The sequence below is a fragment of the Scyliorhinus torazame genome, chromosome 12 (genome assembly GCF_047496885.1).
Source record: "Scyliorhinus torazame isolate Kashiwa2021f chromosome 12, sScyTor2.1, whole genome shotgun sequence".
Taxonomy (NCBI): Eukaryota; Metazoa; Chordata; class Chondrichthyes; order Carcharhiniformes; family Scyliorhinidae; genus Scyliorhinus; species Scyliorhinus torazame.
Window position 1 is genome coordinate 168,591,040 of NC_092718.1, and position 15,730 is coordinate 168,606,769.

The following is a 15,730-nucleotide window of genomic DNA, read 5'->3' on the forward strand; positions in this document are numbered from 1 at the left end:
AAAAGGATCGAAAAGAGTATCATGAGTTTTGTGTGGGCCGGGAAGACCCCGAGAGTGAGGAAGGGATTCTTACAGCGTAGTAGGGATAGGGGGGGCTGGCACTACCGAGCCTAAGTGAGTACTACTGGGCCGCCAATATCTCAATGGTGAGTAAGTGGATGGGAGAAGAGGAGGGAGCGGCATGGAAGAGATTGGAGAGGGCGTCCTGCAGGGGGACTAGCCTACAAGCTATGGTGACGGCCCCATTGCCGTTCTCACCGAAGAAATACACCACAAGCCCGGTGGTGGTGGCGACTTTGAAAATTTGGGGACAGTGGAGACGGCATAGGGGAAAGACGGGAGCCTTGGTGGGGTACCCGATAAGAAATAACCATAGGTTTGCCCCGGGGAGAATGGAAGGGGGATTTTGAATATGGCAAAGAGCAGGAGTAACGCAACTGAAAGATCTGTTTGTGGATGGGAAGTTCGCAAGTCTGGGAGCGCTGACCGAGAAATATGGGTTGCCCCAAGGGAATGCATCCCGGTATGTGCAACTGAGGGCTTTTGCGAGGCAACAGGTGAGGGAATTCCCGCAGCTCCCGACGCATGAGGTGCAGGACAGAGTGATCTCAAAGACATGGGTGGGGGACGGTAAGGTGTCAGATATATATAGGGAAATGAGGGACGAGGGGGAGATTATGGTAGATGAGCTGAAAGGAAAATGGGAAGAAGAGCTGGGGGAGGAGATTGAGGAGGGGCTGTGGGCGGATGCCCTAAGTAGGGTAAACTCATCGTCCTCGTGTGCCAGGCTAAGCCTGATTCAATTTAAGGTGTTACACAGGGCGCATATGACTGGAGCACGGCTCAGTAAATTTTTGGGGGTAGAGGATAGGTGTGCGAGATGCTCGAGAAGCCCAGCGAATCACACCCACATGTTCTGGTCATGTCCGGCACTACAGGGGTTCTGGATGGGGGTGACAAAGGTGCTTTCGAAAGTAGTGGGGGTCCAGGTCGAACCAAGCTGGGGGTTGGCTATATTTGGGGTTGCACAAGAGCCGGGAGTACAGGAGGCGAGAGAGGCCGATGTTTTGGCCTTTGCGTCCCTAGTAGCCCGGCGCAGGATACTGTTGATGTGGAAGGAAGCCAAGCCCCCGGGGGTGGAGACCTGGATAAATGACATGGCAGGGTTCATAAAGCTGGAACGGATTAAGTTCGTCCTAAGGGGATCGGCTCAAGGGTTCACCAGGCGGTGGCAACCGTTCGTCGAATACCTTACAGAAAGATAGAGGGAATGGAAAAGAAGAAGGTAGCAGCAGCAGCCCGGGGCGGGGGGGGGGGGGGGGGGGGGGGGGGAACCAGAAGGACTCTCAGGGTTGTTAATATATATGTATAATATGTATAGGTCGTTGCTATAAATAATTGTATATTGGACTGTTAAATCATATTTTTGGAGAGTGTTTATCTGAAACAAGGCAGTTGCCATTTAGTTTTAGTTTTTGTTAAATATTATTTATTCTTTGTTTATAAAACAGGTCATTGTTATTTATACTGTTATATTATTGTGTAAAGGATACACAATGTACTGTGATGGTTGACCAAAAAATTTTCAATAAAATATAAAAAAAAAAAAAAAAACTTGTCAGACATCACTAAGGTGGAAAGAGAAAACGGGTAGATGGACAGGGGTAGACTGGATGGTGCTCAGCTGTGTTTTAAAGATTACAGATGGGAGAGAGGATGAAGCAAGTAAGAAATACTCAGGCCTTGATTGAATGAGTTGGAGGGCACTCTTAACTGATTCTTGGTTTCAAATTTTCAGGGAAGATGACAACTGCACAAACTGACCTGTTTGGAGAAACAAAATACCAGGGAAAGTTCAGAGGAACAGCAAACAAAATAAAATCAAACATAGAGAGGGGTAGGAAGGATGCAGCAGAAAGTAGGAGAGCAAGTTAGGCATTTTTCCTGATCTATTTAGGAGTGTGATATCCTCCCTTGATATGTAAAGTTTTCAAGAACTTGGACTTCATACAGAGCAGTAGTTTGACAGGGCCCAAAAGCAAAAACCTCACAGAAGTAACATTAGAAAAAGTGTAAGTGCTCCTTTGGAAACCATGGCAAGAATGAGGTCAAAAAATGGGCGGCACGGTGGTGCAGTGGTTAGCACTGCTGCCTCACAGCGCTGATAACCCGGGTTCAATCCTGGCCCCGGTTCACTGTCCCGTGTGGAGTTTGCACATTCTCCCCGTGTCTGCGTGGGTCTCACCCCCACAACCCAAAGGTGTTCAGGGTAGGTGGATTGGCCGGGCTAAATTGCAACTTAATTGGAAAAAAAATGAATTGGGTACTTTAAATTAAAAAAAAGAATGAGGTCAATAATATGCACAGGAATGAGAGAAACAAAAGCAGAAAATTCTGGAAAAACTTAGTCCATCTGACAGCATTTTGAAGAGTCATACGGACTTGAAACATTGGGCATGATTCTCTTGCCGCATTGCGCTCAAGTGAGAGCCCAACATGGCCGGAGAACCTCGGAAAAGGCCTCCAGCAGACCTCCTGACAGCCTTTGCGCCTCGTGGATTTCACCGAAGTCCTGCGAGACATCGGAATCGGAACTCCGCCCAAAATGGGCAGGGCCAAATGATACTCGCGGAAGTAGGCCTACTTAGACCTACCTGCCTGGGATCCACCGGCCTCCGTCAATTCTCCAGCCTCCCCAGGGAGGCTGCTGCCGGGAGCCGATCAGTGCTGGTCCACACAAACGTCCACCGAGAAGAATTACACCGGGGGTGGGCTGGGATGGTCTCCTGGGGAATTGGAGACCCCTGGGTTGTCAGGGTGAGTGCAGGGGCTCCCTGGCCCTCCCTCTGGAACATGGGCACCTTGGTATTGCGCAGCTGGCACCTTGGCACTGTCACGCTGACACTGCCAAGGTGCTCAGAAAACACTGCAAGCTGGCAGGAGCACTGCCTGGGTGCCAGGGTGGCAGTGCAAGGGTGCCCGAGTGCCAGGGTGGCACTGCATGGGTCAGGGGACGAGGGGGGCATGTTCATGAAATGAGGGTTGGGGTGGGGGATGGTTTGAAGGATGGGGGAGTGCAGGGCAGGTAAGTAGGGGCCTCCAGGAAGTTTGGGGGGCTCCAGGTGGGGGTCCTGGAAAGGAAGGGGTGCTGAAGGGGGCTTGGGGGGGGGCCTGAAGAGGGGGGACCCCATAGCGGGATTTCCTCACTTAGGGTGTGTGAAGTAGTGTCCATATGTGTGGGAGGTGACAGTGCCCAGAGGTGGGCGGTGTGGGGGGCCCATAAGCTCACCTAGAGATCGGGGCACCCTTTCAAAATGGCGGCCCGATTTCTGAGTTCAGCTCCTCAGTGCTAAAAAAAATTAAACGGGTGAGAAACTCACCCGGGCTCAAAAAATTGACTAAGTGTCATTGGATAGCGGTGGGGAACTCGCTGAAAAACCTGCCACAAATTTTGGGGAGAATCGTGCCCATTAATTCGGTTTCTCTTTTCACAGATTCTACCAGATCTGCTGAGTTTAGCCAGCATTTTCTGTTTTTAGCTCAGGTTTCCAGCATCTGCAGCATTTGCTTTTATCATAGAGGTGAGAGGTTAGGTCTGAACTTGTAGAAAAATACAAAGTGATTTGTTGGAAGTGACAGAAACAGAATGACTTGTCAAGGTGAAAGGAATCAATAGGAACTGAGGCAACCATTGTAGAGTGAGATTATTGAATAGTCACTGCAAATGAGGGAAGGCACGAGGTGGTGCTATTTATTCTGCTCCTGTGAGGAGTCTGCAGGTTCAAAAATAAAACATTGTTGGCTTGGGGTCACCACACAGGAGTAGAATACACAGCATCTCCTCCCGAGCACACATTACACAGCAGCCGAATAGATTAATACTTGTTTTTTTCTTCACTGTCCAAGAATTCCTCTGTGTACCCGAACAGGTGCCGGAATGTGGCAACTAGGAGATTTTCACAGTAACTTCATTGCAGTGTTAATGTAAGCCTACTTGTGACAATAATAATAATTATTGTGACTTTCTGTCCATTTTGTACATGTATTAGTTAAACCCATTGTGAACCTGCTACTGTAACACCGACATTAATCTAACACACTGTGTGGTGACTGTTCTTTGGGTGAACCTTATACGAGATATCTAATTTGGTTGTCCATTTGATGGCCTTCTGAGGTGCAAATTGGAGAAAGGAGGTGCCTGTTGCAACAGATCTTAGTGGGAAGGTTAATGTGATGTGTTCCATGATCAGTTCGTATCGCCTCTCATCTTTAATTTATGGGGCAGATGGTCATGTCGTCCGTACCCTGTGCTGATTTGGATGAGTGCTGTCCACTCTCTTCAAGAGAAGTCGAATCCAGGGACTTCTGCTGTTGGGTCAGTGATGAGGTGTTGGTTCTTTATTGCCACAAGTAGGCTTACATTAACACTGCAATGAAGTTACTGTGAAAATGCATTCTATAATTCAACTATCTGGATCGTGGGTTGATCCAAGCTGCAGGAATATTAGCTATTGTTGTCCATATTGTCCGGCCCAATGTCAAATGCTTTCTTGGTGTTTTTTTCAAGTCTAATCGAACAAGTAGGTCAACGTTGTTCATGACTTCCTCCATCTCACACAGCACAAAGCAACAAGGTCCCAGGTTTAATCCTGGTATGCGCAGAGTTAGCTGGTGCAACACATTGACAGTCCTTCGGTACAAAAGGTTGCATCCTGGTGTTCCTCTCCTGGGCGCTACTGGGTTTGGTCAATCACTGTGGAGCAGTTACAGATATTTGTTGCTTCGGCTCAAAGTAGGAGGGTCACTCATGTAAAGTACACAAGGATGGCCATGTCATAGTATCATGCTCCATCACCAGGGTAACACGCCTCATCGTCACGGTATCATGCCCCATCCCATCGTGCCATGGCACATTCAAAGAAAAGAGGAGTGTGTAGCAATGTTTTCTTGCTGCTGCCCCAGCACATTTTAAACCTTTGTGCGGCGAGGGAGAAGTTTCAACTCTCCCCAGAACTTGAATCCGATAGCTACACATGACCCCGGTGGATGTTCGATATCCGAAAATCAGCATCAAATCTCTAAGAAAAGCAACATTTTCTTACGTCTTTGAAGAGATTTTTCTCCCTATCCTGATCTTCCTTCTGGACTGTGATGGATACATCATTAATTGTGTACAGCCACAGCTCCTTCTTCTCTCCTTCAGTCTCAATCCTATTGCCCAAAAATAGAGAATGTCACAAATAGGAAATTAAGGTTTCAAAAGGAAATTCTGACACAAGCCTATCAGATAAACATGCTGATCCAGTTCTGGACTGGAGGTTGAGGAGAAAATCTGACAAAAATCTTACGACTTCAGTAATAAAAATGATGGCTATGCACAGCTGGACAATAAGTATCGGAATAAGAAAGATTAAAGAATGAATCAGAAATGCAGTGGTTAGACATCCGGTGACCATGTAGGGGGGTAGTGCGCACATGGAGGTTCTCCGTAAACATACCTTTTTTAAAGCACAATGGACAGAAACAACTTCAAAACTTAGCAACTCTGCAAAGGAAGACGCATTTCTTGTAACAATGACAAAAAGGGAGAAAAGAAAGATTTGGTCTGTAATCGGACTCCCGGGCGTCGCAGGGATCGGTACAAAGCAAGATGGTGGGGGTGGGCTCTCCTTCTCCCCTGCTGACCACATAGTGGCGATGGAATTAGAAAAACATGCCACTTTGAAAGGCATTACAAACGCGCCGGTGGACGCCCTCCCTGACCAGGATTCACACCCGGTGATTCTTGGAGGCGACCGGAAATGTGTCTTGGACCCTAAATTGGATCGTTTTTCATATCTGACATCGAGATCCCAAATCGCGATTGGATCATACCAACATTTCTGACCCATCTGGGATGGCCAGGGCACTGTCCTCATTTGCAGAACAGATGGGTGGGGTACATTCATGGTGTTTTCTGCATCCATACAATAAGAAAAGTTCATTTTTTTCCCATGTCCACTGTGCTTATTCCCAAATCGACTTTTTTTAATTGTCGATAAGGTTCTTCTCCCTTCAGTGGTGGCAGCTAAATATTTGACGATCGTCATCTCAGATCATGCCCCTCATTTTGTTGATTTACACTTGGACTTTGGCCTTTCCCAGCCCCCACCTTGGAGACTAGACACCACGTTGATGACAAATTCTGTGACCGTTTTTCTGCTGCCATAGCAGACTTTATTAAGCTCAACAAGTCGGGGTCAATCTCTCCTTTGACACTATGGGAGGCCCTAAAGGTCATCATAAGGGAGGAGCTCTCATATAAGCCTCCCGCCATGAAAATGGAGATTGGAGAGACAGAGGCTTGCGAATTCCATTTTGGAAGTGGACCACCAATATTCACTTAGCCCCAACGCCGGAGCTACTGATGCACAGGAAAAAAATTATAGCTCTAATTTGAACTGATATCTACTGGTAAGGCTGTGTGTCAGTTACAGCATTCTAGGAGCATCTTCTACGAACATAGTGAGAAGGCTGTTCGCCTTCTGGCTCATCAACTCAAGCGGCAATCCGTCTCTCGATAGATCCCTATGATTTGGAACAAGGAGGGTAATCTTGTTTCTGCTCTTCTCCAGGTTAATGCGGCTTTAAGTTCGTATTACCATGAACTATGTGAGTCAGAGTCTCCTCCAAACACATCAGGTATGATGAGTTTTCTAGATGGTCTACATATCCTGACCATCAAGGAGGCAGGAGACAGGAATTAGATTCCCTCTTATGCCCAGGAGAAATATCGAAGTGCATTGGATGGCTGCAATTTGGCAAAGCCCCTGATACCTTGCTGGGAGGGTCTTGTCCTTGACGCAACCGGACGGGGGATCTATGTCAGACTTGTATGGCCTTATCATTTCATCGGATCCTATTGGAGGAAATGGGGGAAAGATGTGAGGAAGGACTGGGTCCTGTGCTTACTGATGAGAATTGGAGGGAGGCCCTCCACTTCATCCTCCTCCTGACTTAGTTTGATTTGGTTTAAGGTCTTGCACAGAACACATTGGAACAAGGCAAGGATGAGTGGGTTTTTCCAGGATGTGAAAGACAAGTGTGACTGTTGCTTGCTTGCGGCAGCTAACCACACTCACACGTTTTGGTCTTATCCCAAACTTGCTAGCTACTGGGTTTCCCTTTTTAATACAATATCGAAGATTCTACAGGTAGCCCTAGAACCAAGTCCATTAGTAACCACCAGTTGGGGTCTCAGACTCACCGACATTTCATTCTGGGTTAGGGGTGGATGTTCTCACTTTTGCCTATTTAGAGGCCAGGAGGCGAATGCTGCTTAGCTGGAGGTCGCCCACACCGCCTAGTGCATCCGCCTGGTTGGGCGATTTGATGTTATTTCTACACTTGAAGAAAATTAAGTACATCAGACTTTCAGTGGGGAGATTCTACCAGAGGTAGAAACCATTTAGCTCATTTTTTAAAGACCCAGACGCCGTCAACTGTTTTTGGGTGGGGGGGTTAGTTTATCGTGGGGTTAATTTGTTTGTTACAATTATAAGGAAAGATGTATATATAACTTTTTGACTCTGTATTTATATTTCTTGGTTGTTCGTTTGTTGAATATATGGTTGTTTGTTTTAGGAAATTCAATAAATTTATTTATAAAAAAAGAAATACAGTGGTTAGGCCTCCTTTAAAGGGAAAAAACCTGAAGGCTTACATTTATATAGCATCTTTCACAACCACATGTTTTACTCCCAATTAAGTTTTTGGTTAAATGTGTAGTCATTGACAATGTATGGAAATGCAGAAATCAACTTGCATGCAGCAAATTCCCACAAATAGCAACGTGATGACGAGTAGATACTGTGTATTGTGATATTGATTGACACATAAACATTGATCAGGGCACCTGGATAACTCCCCTTTTCTTCTTCGAAATACTGTCAGGGAATCATTTATGTACACCTGAGGGGGAAGTCGGGACCTCAGTTTAATGTCTCATCAAAAGGCGGCATCTTTGAAATGCAGCGTATTGCATTGGGATGTCAGAGACTGTTATTCCCCAGTACTGACTGAGAAGCAAGGGCATAGGAGCCATAGCTGGGACAAAATGTAGATAGCACAGGATGGTTTAATAGCATAAATGTCCACATGCATATAGTTTAGAGCTCTGTTTCCATTGCATGTATCTCACATTGTTGATATCAACAGTTCATGGCGGGCTATTTCAGGATCTATCCAACAGTAAGGCAAATGTCCCAAGGAGCGAGAAGAACAGGGTAAACCCAGAAAAGTGAAAGAGCCAAATACAACTGAGTGTCCTAGACTTCAAGAGCTGGATTAATGAAGCTCAGGGCCACAGGTAAGATACCCTTGTTATAAAGGGCTAAAACTGTGAAATACCTGGCACTATATCTATTTCTGTATTCTATTTTAATTCCTCATTCCCTATCCATTAAAAGTATCATGGGAGCTTTCTGCTTTACAAGGCACTATATAACTGTAATTGCAGCCAGTGCTTTATTTTGTTGAAGACCCGAGCAATTAATTTTACTACAATAGAAAGAGTTGTGCACTGCATCACACAGAGTATAATATGCAGGCAAAAGCACTAGAGAGCCAGAGGGATAGTCAGATGTGGCTCTAAAGCAGAAGGGGAGCAGGTGAATTAATTCATCCTTGCACAGAATATAGTACTTGTTATAACCTGCCTACTGACGATTGGCTGGGGACTAATGACTATCCCACAATCCTGTGGGAGTATGAGCTTCCCCAATGAGGGGGGCGGAGAAACCACTAGAAAACTCCTAGTATGAATAAAGCTGGCCAGTTCAGGAACCAGCAGGAAGGAGTATGTAGCAAGGGAAGTTACTGCTACTGTTATGTATATATGTTATAGTAAATAAATGTTATTACTTTGTATCCTTAAAACTCATGCTGGATTCTTCGTGGCCCTTACAAAAGTACTTTAACCCCATTCCAATTTTTCAAAGCTGTTATTGAAACATTTCAGATACTTGCAAAAGTAATTCATATCTAGACTCTTCACCTCCATCTATCCTGCCGTCCCTTCCGAGTCAGTCTTGGGTTCGTAGCTTCCTCAGATTCACTGATGAACTGTCCCTACCCAAAGGTAAACTGCCTCTGTTAGATGCTGAATGACCTGTCTATTTCCAATGTTTAGTTTTAAGTTCAGATTTAAATCCATTCACTTTGGTTCTGACAAAGGCAAATAGAGCTGTTTTCTTAAGGGTTAGAGACTGAAAGCTGTAAAGGATTAGAGATTTAGGTGTCCATGTAAACAGTTCACTGAAATCCAGTAAACAAGTACAAAGAGCGATATACAACAAAAAAGCTAATGGAATATTAGCTTTTATCTTGGGAGGCTGGAAAACAACAGTGAAGAAGCGATGCTTCAGCTGTACAGCACCAGAGTCTGAACTCATTCGCATGTTCAGTTCTGGGCACCAAAGAATGGAGATACTAGCTTTGGAAGGGGTTCAGCAGAGATTTACCAGAATATACCAGAGTTAGATTATGTCAAAGGGTTCCAGAAACTTGGCTTATAGTCCCTTGAGTTTAGAAGACTGAGGAATGATCTAAAGGATGTTATAGAATTGCAATAGGATAGATGCAGAAAAATTATTTATGATGAGGGAATCGGGGGTGGCCTGGTCTGAGAATTCATGCACAGGAAATTCAACATTAAGATGGCTTCAAAATGTCTCAAACTCTAATGCAGAGGCATAAATGTTTTTATCCATAAGTTGATTGCTTTCTTTTTTGAAAATCTTTCCAATTAAGGGGCAATTTAATCAACCGACCAGGGCTCTCGCAGGCGAAGGAGGAGACCGAGAGTATACAGGACCTGGATGTCTTCATGGTGCTGTCGAACAACATGTGCCGCAGGAGACTCCATCTCAACAGGGAGACAGTGCAGCACCTGTGCAACATGCTAGCTAACCTGGCGCCACGTGGAAGAGGAGGGCACCCACTCCGTGGCCATGGTGGTGATGGCAACTGTCAACATCTATGCCACGGGATCGTCCCAAGGCTCAATGAGTGACCTGTGTGGCATCTCACAGTCATCCGTCCACAAATGCCTCTGTGAGATCACGGATGCATTCTATGCCAGGGCATCGGACTAAATAAATTTTGACCTGGACCAGACCCATCAGGACGAGAGGGTTGCGGGAATCGGGACCTCATCTTGAGTGCCATAGATACAGGAGGGCCATCAGTGGCCTAATGTCGTTCTCCCCGTGTCTGTGTGGGTTTCCACCGGTAACTCCGGTTTCCTCCCACAAGTCCCGAAAGGCGTGCTGTTCGGTAATTTAGACATTCTGAATTCTCCGTCTGTGTATTCGAACAGGCACTGGAATGTGGCGACGAGGGGCTTTTCACAGAAACTTCATTGCAGTGTTAATGTAAGCCTACTTGTGACAATAAATATTATTATTATTATTATTATTATTAATACAAATAGTGAGAAACACAGACTGGTGCCAAAACACACAGAGGTGTCAGGATACAGTACTTGCCTGTAAGCTGATTTGGAGCCACTGAAGTCTGGTTTTATGGAGAGAACTCCATTGCTGTCCACTTTAATTGTGCACAGTACGTACTCGTCCTCACGCTTCCCCAGCCTGAACACACAGCACAGAATTAACCATTAAAACAGCAGCCAATCTCACACACATCAGTCTGGAATAGCTTTCATTCAGCGTTGGAAAACCTACTTTCCGTAGGGCCCAAGATCTCCCATAATGTACATAGTTTGCATGGGATTGTTCACAACGTGATTGTTCCTCACAAACTCCTCATTTGGCGCCCAGGTAATGATCCGCGAATGTGGAATCTTCCCTTCCCTAAATGCCAATGGAAGGATACAAAATAAATATTACAGTTTGGTTCCCACACCAACCAGTTCACCCCAAGTTCATATTCTGTTTTACATTAAGTAATCTGATCTCAGCAGGAGGGGTTACAATATGGTTCAGAACTGTCACCTTTTGATGAAAGTGAAGGGTCAGTCAACCTTCCCCACCAGTGATTCCCCCTGGAAATGTCAGGGCATTAGGTGAGGATTAGATCACATTTAGGATAATATCCTAAAGGATGTTGGTGCCCCATGATATGGGCAGCACGGTGGCACAGTGGTTAGCACTATGGCTTCACATCGCCAGGGTCCCAGGTTCAATTCCTGGCTTGAGTCTGCACATTCTCCCCATGTCTGCGTGGGTTTCCTCCGGGTGCTCCGGTTTCCTCCCATAAGTCCCGAAAGACAGGGGCAGCAAGGTGGCGCAGTGGTTAGCACTTCTGCCTCACGGCACCGAGAGCCCAAGTTCGATCCTGGCTCTGGGTCACTGTCCGTGTGAAGTTTGCACATTCTCCCGTGTTTGTGTGGGTTTCGCCCCCACAACTCAAAGATGTGCGAGGTAGGTGGATTGGCTTTGCTAAATTGCCCCTTAATTGGAAAAAATGAATTGAGTACTCTAAATTTATTTTTTAAAAGTCCTGAAAGACTTGCTAGTAGGTAATTTGGACATTCTGAATTCTCCCTCAGTGTATCCGAACAGGTGCTGGAATGTGGCGACTAGGGGATTTTCACAGTAACTTCACTGCAGTGTTAATGTAAGTCTACTTGGGACTAAAGATTATTATTATTATAAGGAAGTCTGACTTTATATCCTATTTATCCCCTCATTACCCCACCCTATCATTTGCTGGTTATTTTGCCAACACGTTGCCTGCAGCCAAGAAATCGGGCAGTTACTTGTTCCTCCACCCTCACTCCCAAGATAATGAAACTCTGAGCTTATAGACCAGTGGACAGAAACAAAATAACATTTTGGTTTGGGAATTTGGATAGCACCAATCAGACCACTACTGGCATTTCTGGATTTGAGTCCCACCCAGACAGCAGATTGAGGGAATGAGTTTGGTTCTGGCTTTTCTCCTCTGGAATTGGCTTTAAAAGAGGGGTTTTAGGTCTCAACACCCTTCTGGGTATTGGAGTAAAGTAGAAAATTGGTTTGGGCCCTTTCATTTTTATTCTTAGTGGTCATGGGTTTATAGTATCGCACTGCCACTGATTTGCAATTCACCCAAGAGACTATGGACAAGTAATATCACACTGGTGTCATAGGGGTGATCATCTTTGTTCACGACTGAGGTGCATTGATTGGACACAGTAAAGGAGCTTTGTCTGCATTTAACTTTCAATGCTTTAAGTTGGCTCAGGGGGACTTAACTCCAGCACCAACATCCCCGCCCTTGCTAAGTACGCAGAAAAAGATCTGCTCTTTTTCTTTGCAAATAGAAGAAGCCTTAAATTTGGCCCAGATGATTTGAGATTCAGCCTGCTTCTTCCCAGAGAAGCCAATGGAAATGGAAAAAAAACCTCATGCAATCGAGGTTACTTTTCCGCTTCTGCATTAGGGAGCTTTATTCTGAATTAACCTGGGGTAAACACAGAAATTTGGACATCGGGTTAAAATTTGTGCTCCCCAGCATTCATCCTATATTACAATAAACATTGAATTCTCCAAAAAATACAGGGAATGGGGTACAGGAAATTCATTCAAAGGGACAGAATTCACGCAGTTGAATTAAAGTGGAATCAAGTTAATCTAATTACTAGCTGAGTTGAAAAAATATCCAATTCCTCTACAACCCTTGGTGCGCCACTAAAGTAATTAATGGAAGCAAAATAAGAATGATCATATTTTCCCCCAATACAGATGCAAGGAAGAAGAGGTGCATGGATTCCATCCTTTTTTGATAGACCAATCCTTTTTACATCTTATTTCTTCAAACCTCTACTGATGTTGTCCACTTCAATGAGCTTCTATTCCACAACCTTCGTTCATCATCTGCAGGTGATCTACACAGGCTCAGTTGTAAAATCGCCCACAGTTAAATAGCCTGCCAATGCTCTACATGTAAACTTATACATTAAGGGTATCCACTTGGGCGAGGACACCCAGCAACCATACAACAAGCAAGAGACAAGAGAAAGAGATCGGAAAAATCAAAACAGATTAGTTGTCACGAAAATAGATGGAAGCAATAGTGCAGCAAGAAATATTTTCCTAGTTTGAAGTTACTGGGGGTCATTGTTATAGCTTGGTAAGAGGTGTCCTCAGGATCAAGCACAGGATGCTCATAATTGGAAACTACTCCACTCCCAGCACCAACATAAAGACCTGAATAAAAATTCAAAACAATTTAAACAAAATGCTGAACAGTATACAGAGCTGGCACAGGCTGCTCCATATTTTTAAGAGATATTTAAATCGTATCTTTGTTTATAACAAAAAACTCAACATATTTCCACCGATTTATCAAATGTATACTTGCCACCTCCCCACCACAGCTATCCCTTACGTAATTCTGCGCTCCTGCCTCCTGCACCGAATGTGTGACATCCTTTCTGTCAGGTACGATCGATCCTCTTTTGTCGATGTGGTCATAGTCTGAGAGTACTGGAAAAAAGGAAGTTTGTTGGCTACCAACAACCGACACAGCTCCAATGGTTCGGCAATCACACGCCCCTGTAGCGGGTATCACACTATCATTCAGAGAAGCCTTTAATGGATCACCAGCTTCACTGTCCTTGGTGCGGGGAGATTGCGAGAAAGGCCCATACCAATCTCTCTGGGTCAAGAAACTTCTTGCTCCAGGACTGAAAGGTTGATGGAAGTAGATTCAATAGTAACTTTGGAAGGCAACAAGTTACATACTCAGGGCTTAATTGTATAGCAATTGGGAATTCATTTAACATTCCAGTCTTCTCGATCCTAGATTTGATTCACAATCTTTCCCGGAGTAGCTGATTTTGGCCAGTTACCTCAAGTGCCCTGGAATTAGGTGGGAGGGCTAGAGAAAAATCAGCTAGTATCTCCTGCTGGAAGGTGAGCATGAATGTTGGGCTAGAAAATTATTGATTGTGACTATTTGCACTGAGTGCTGAATTTGGTGCATTTGAGTGCTATAGTGAGAGTTTGGCGACTGAGGGAGTATAAGGGTTCATTTTTATCGAAAGTCTAGTCTTTCTTTTATTTAGTTAATTAACTTAAAAGTTGCTGTTTGGTTTAGAAGAAGGCGAATTTTCAATCAGCTTTAAACAAAGGTTCTACTTGTAGGTACTTGCAGCTGGAGCTTGTCAATTAGTTAATTGGATTAGGCCAGTTTTCAGAGGCTAGATCCACAGTATAGAAGTGATCCCCTACAGTGCAGACTTTGTTTGCACTGAGTGCTGCATTTGAGTGCTATAGTGAGAGTTTGGTGACTGAGGGAGTATTAGGGTTCATTTTTATCTAAAGTCTAGCCTTTCTTTTATTTAGTTAATTAACTTAAAAGTTGCTGTTTGGTTTAGAAGAAGGTGAATTTTCAATCAGCTTTAAACAGACGTTCTACTTGTAGGTACTTGCAGCTGGAGCTTGTTAATTAATTAATTGGATTAGGCCAGTTTTCAGAGGCTAGATTCACAGTATAAAAGTGATCCGCTACAGTGCAGACTTTCTTTGCACTGAGTGCTGAATTTGGTGCATTTGAGTGCTATAGTGAGAGTTTGGTGACTGAGGGAGTGCTGAATTTGGTGCATTTGAGTGCTATAGTGAGAGTTTGGTGACTGAGGGAGTGCTGAATTTGGTGCATTTGAGTGCTATAGTGAGAGTTTGGTGACTGAGGGAGTGCTGAATTTGGTGCATTTGAGTGCTATAGTGAGAGTTTGGTGACTGAGGGAGTGCTGAATTTGGTGCATTTGAGTGCAATAGTGAGAGTTTGGTGACTGAGTGAGTTAGGTGAGGAGGGAGTAAGGTGCTCCTTTCATTTCGTTTCCTACATTTCCGCAAAGAGCGAGAAGGGAGCCAGGGGTTTACAGAGAGTGCAGCTGACTGGGAGCAGAGTCGGAGGGCGGAGGTCCAGTTGGTCCACAGGGCAGTTTATTCTGTAAGGTAAGAGGGGATGGAGGCTAGGCCAGTTGCATGCTCCTCCTGTAGGATGTGGGTGGTGAGGGATACAACCGGTGTCCCCGCTGACTATACCTGCGGGAGGTGCACCCAACACCAGCTCCTCCGAGACCGTGTTAGGGAACTGGAGCTGGAGCTGGATGAACTTCGGATCATCCGGGAGGCAGAGGGGGTGATAGAGAGGAGTTACAGGGAGGTAACCACACCCAAGGTACAGGACAAGAGTAGCTGGGTTACAGTCAGGGGAAAGAAAACAACCAGGCAGACAGTGCAGGGATCCCTCATGGCCGTTCCCCTTCAAAATAAGTATACCCTTTTGGATGCTGTTGGGAGGGATGACCTACCGGGTGAAGGCCCTAGCGGCCAGGTCTCTGACAGAGTCTGGCTCTGGGGCTCAGAAGGGAAGGGGGAGAATAGAAAAGCAATAGTAGTAGGAGATTCAATGGTTAGGGGAATAGATAGGAGATTCTGTGGTCACGAGCGAGACTCCCGGAAGGTATGTTGCCTCCCGGGTGCCAGGGCCAGGGATGTCTCGGATTGTGTCTTCAGGATCCTAAAGGGGCAGGGGGAGCAGCCAGAAGTCGTGGTGCACATTGGTACCAACGATGTAGGTAGGAAAAAGGGTGTGGAGGTAATAAACGAGTTTAGGGAGTTAGGTTGGAAGTTAAAAGCCAGGTCAGACAGAGTAGTCATCTCTGGTTTGTTGCCGGTGCCACGTGATAGCGAGGCTAGGAATAGGGAGAGAGTGCAGTTGAACACGTGGCTGCAGG

At 45.3% G+C, this 15,730-nt stretch overlaps 1 protein-coding gene across 3 annotated transcripts in view; it reads right to left on the reverse strand.

The window, feature by feature from the left end:
* Positions 1-15,730, reverse strand: part of mks1 (MKS transition zone complex subunit 1) — a 109,724-nt gene that overhangs the window by 62,652 nt on the left and 31,342 nt on the right. For 2 of the 3 annotated variants that reach the window (XM_072469335.1, XM_072469333.1), the window contains exons 5-8: positions 13,375-13,472; positions 10,725-10,853; positions 10,527-10,631; positions 5,103-5,211 (exon numbers count right to left, since the gene is read on the reverse strand). In XM_072469335.1, the coding sequence (XP_072325436.1) occupies positions 5,103-5,211; positions 10,527-10,631; positions 10,725-10,853; positions 13,375-13,472 (441 nt within the window). The remainder of the gene's footprint in view (positions 1-5,102; positions 5,212-10,526; positions 10,632-10,724; positions 10,854-13,374; positions 13,473-15,730) is intronic. The other variant, XM_072469334.1, reaches the window with a different exon arrangement.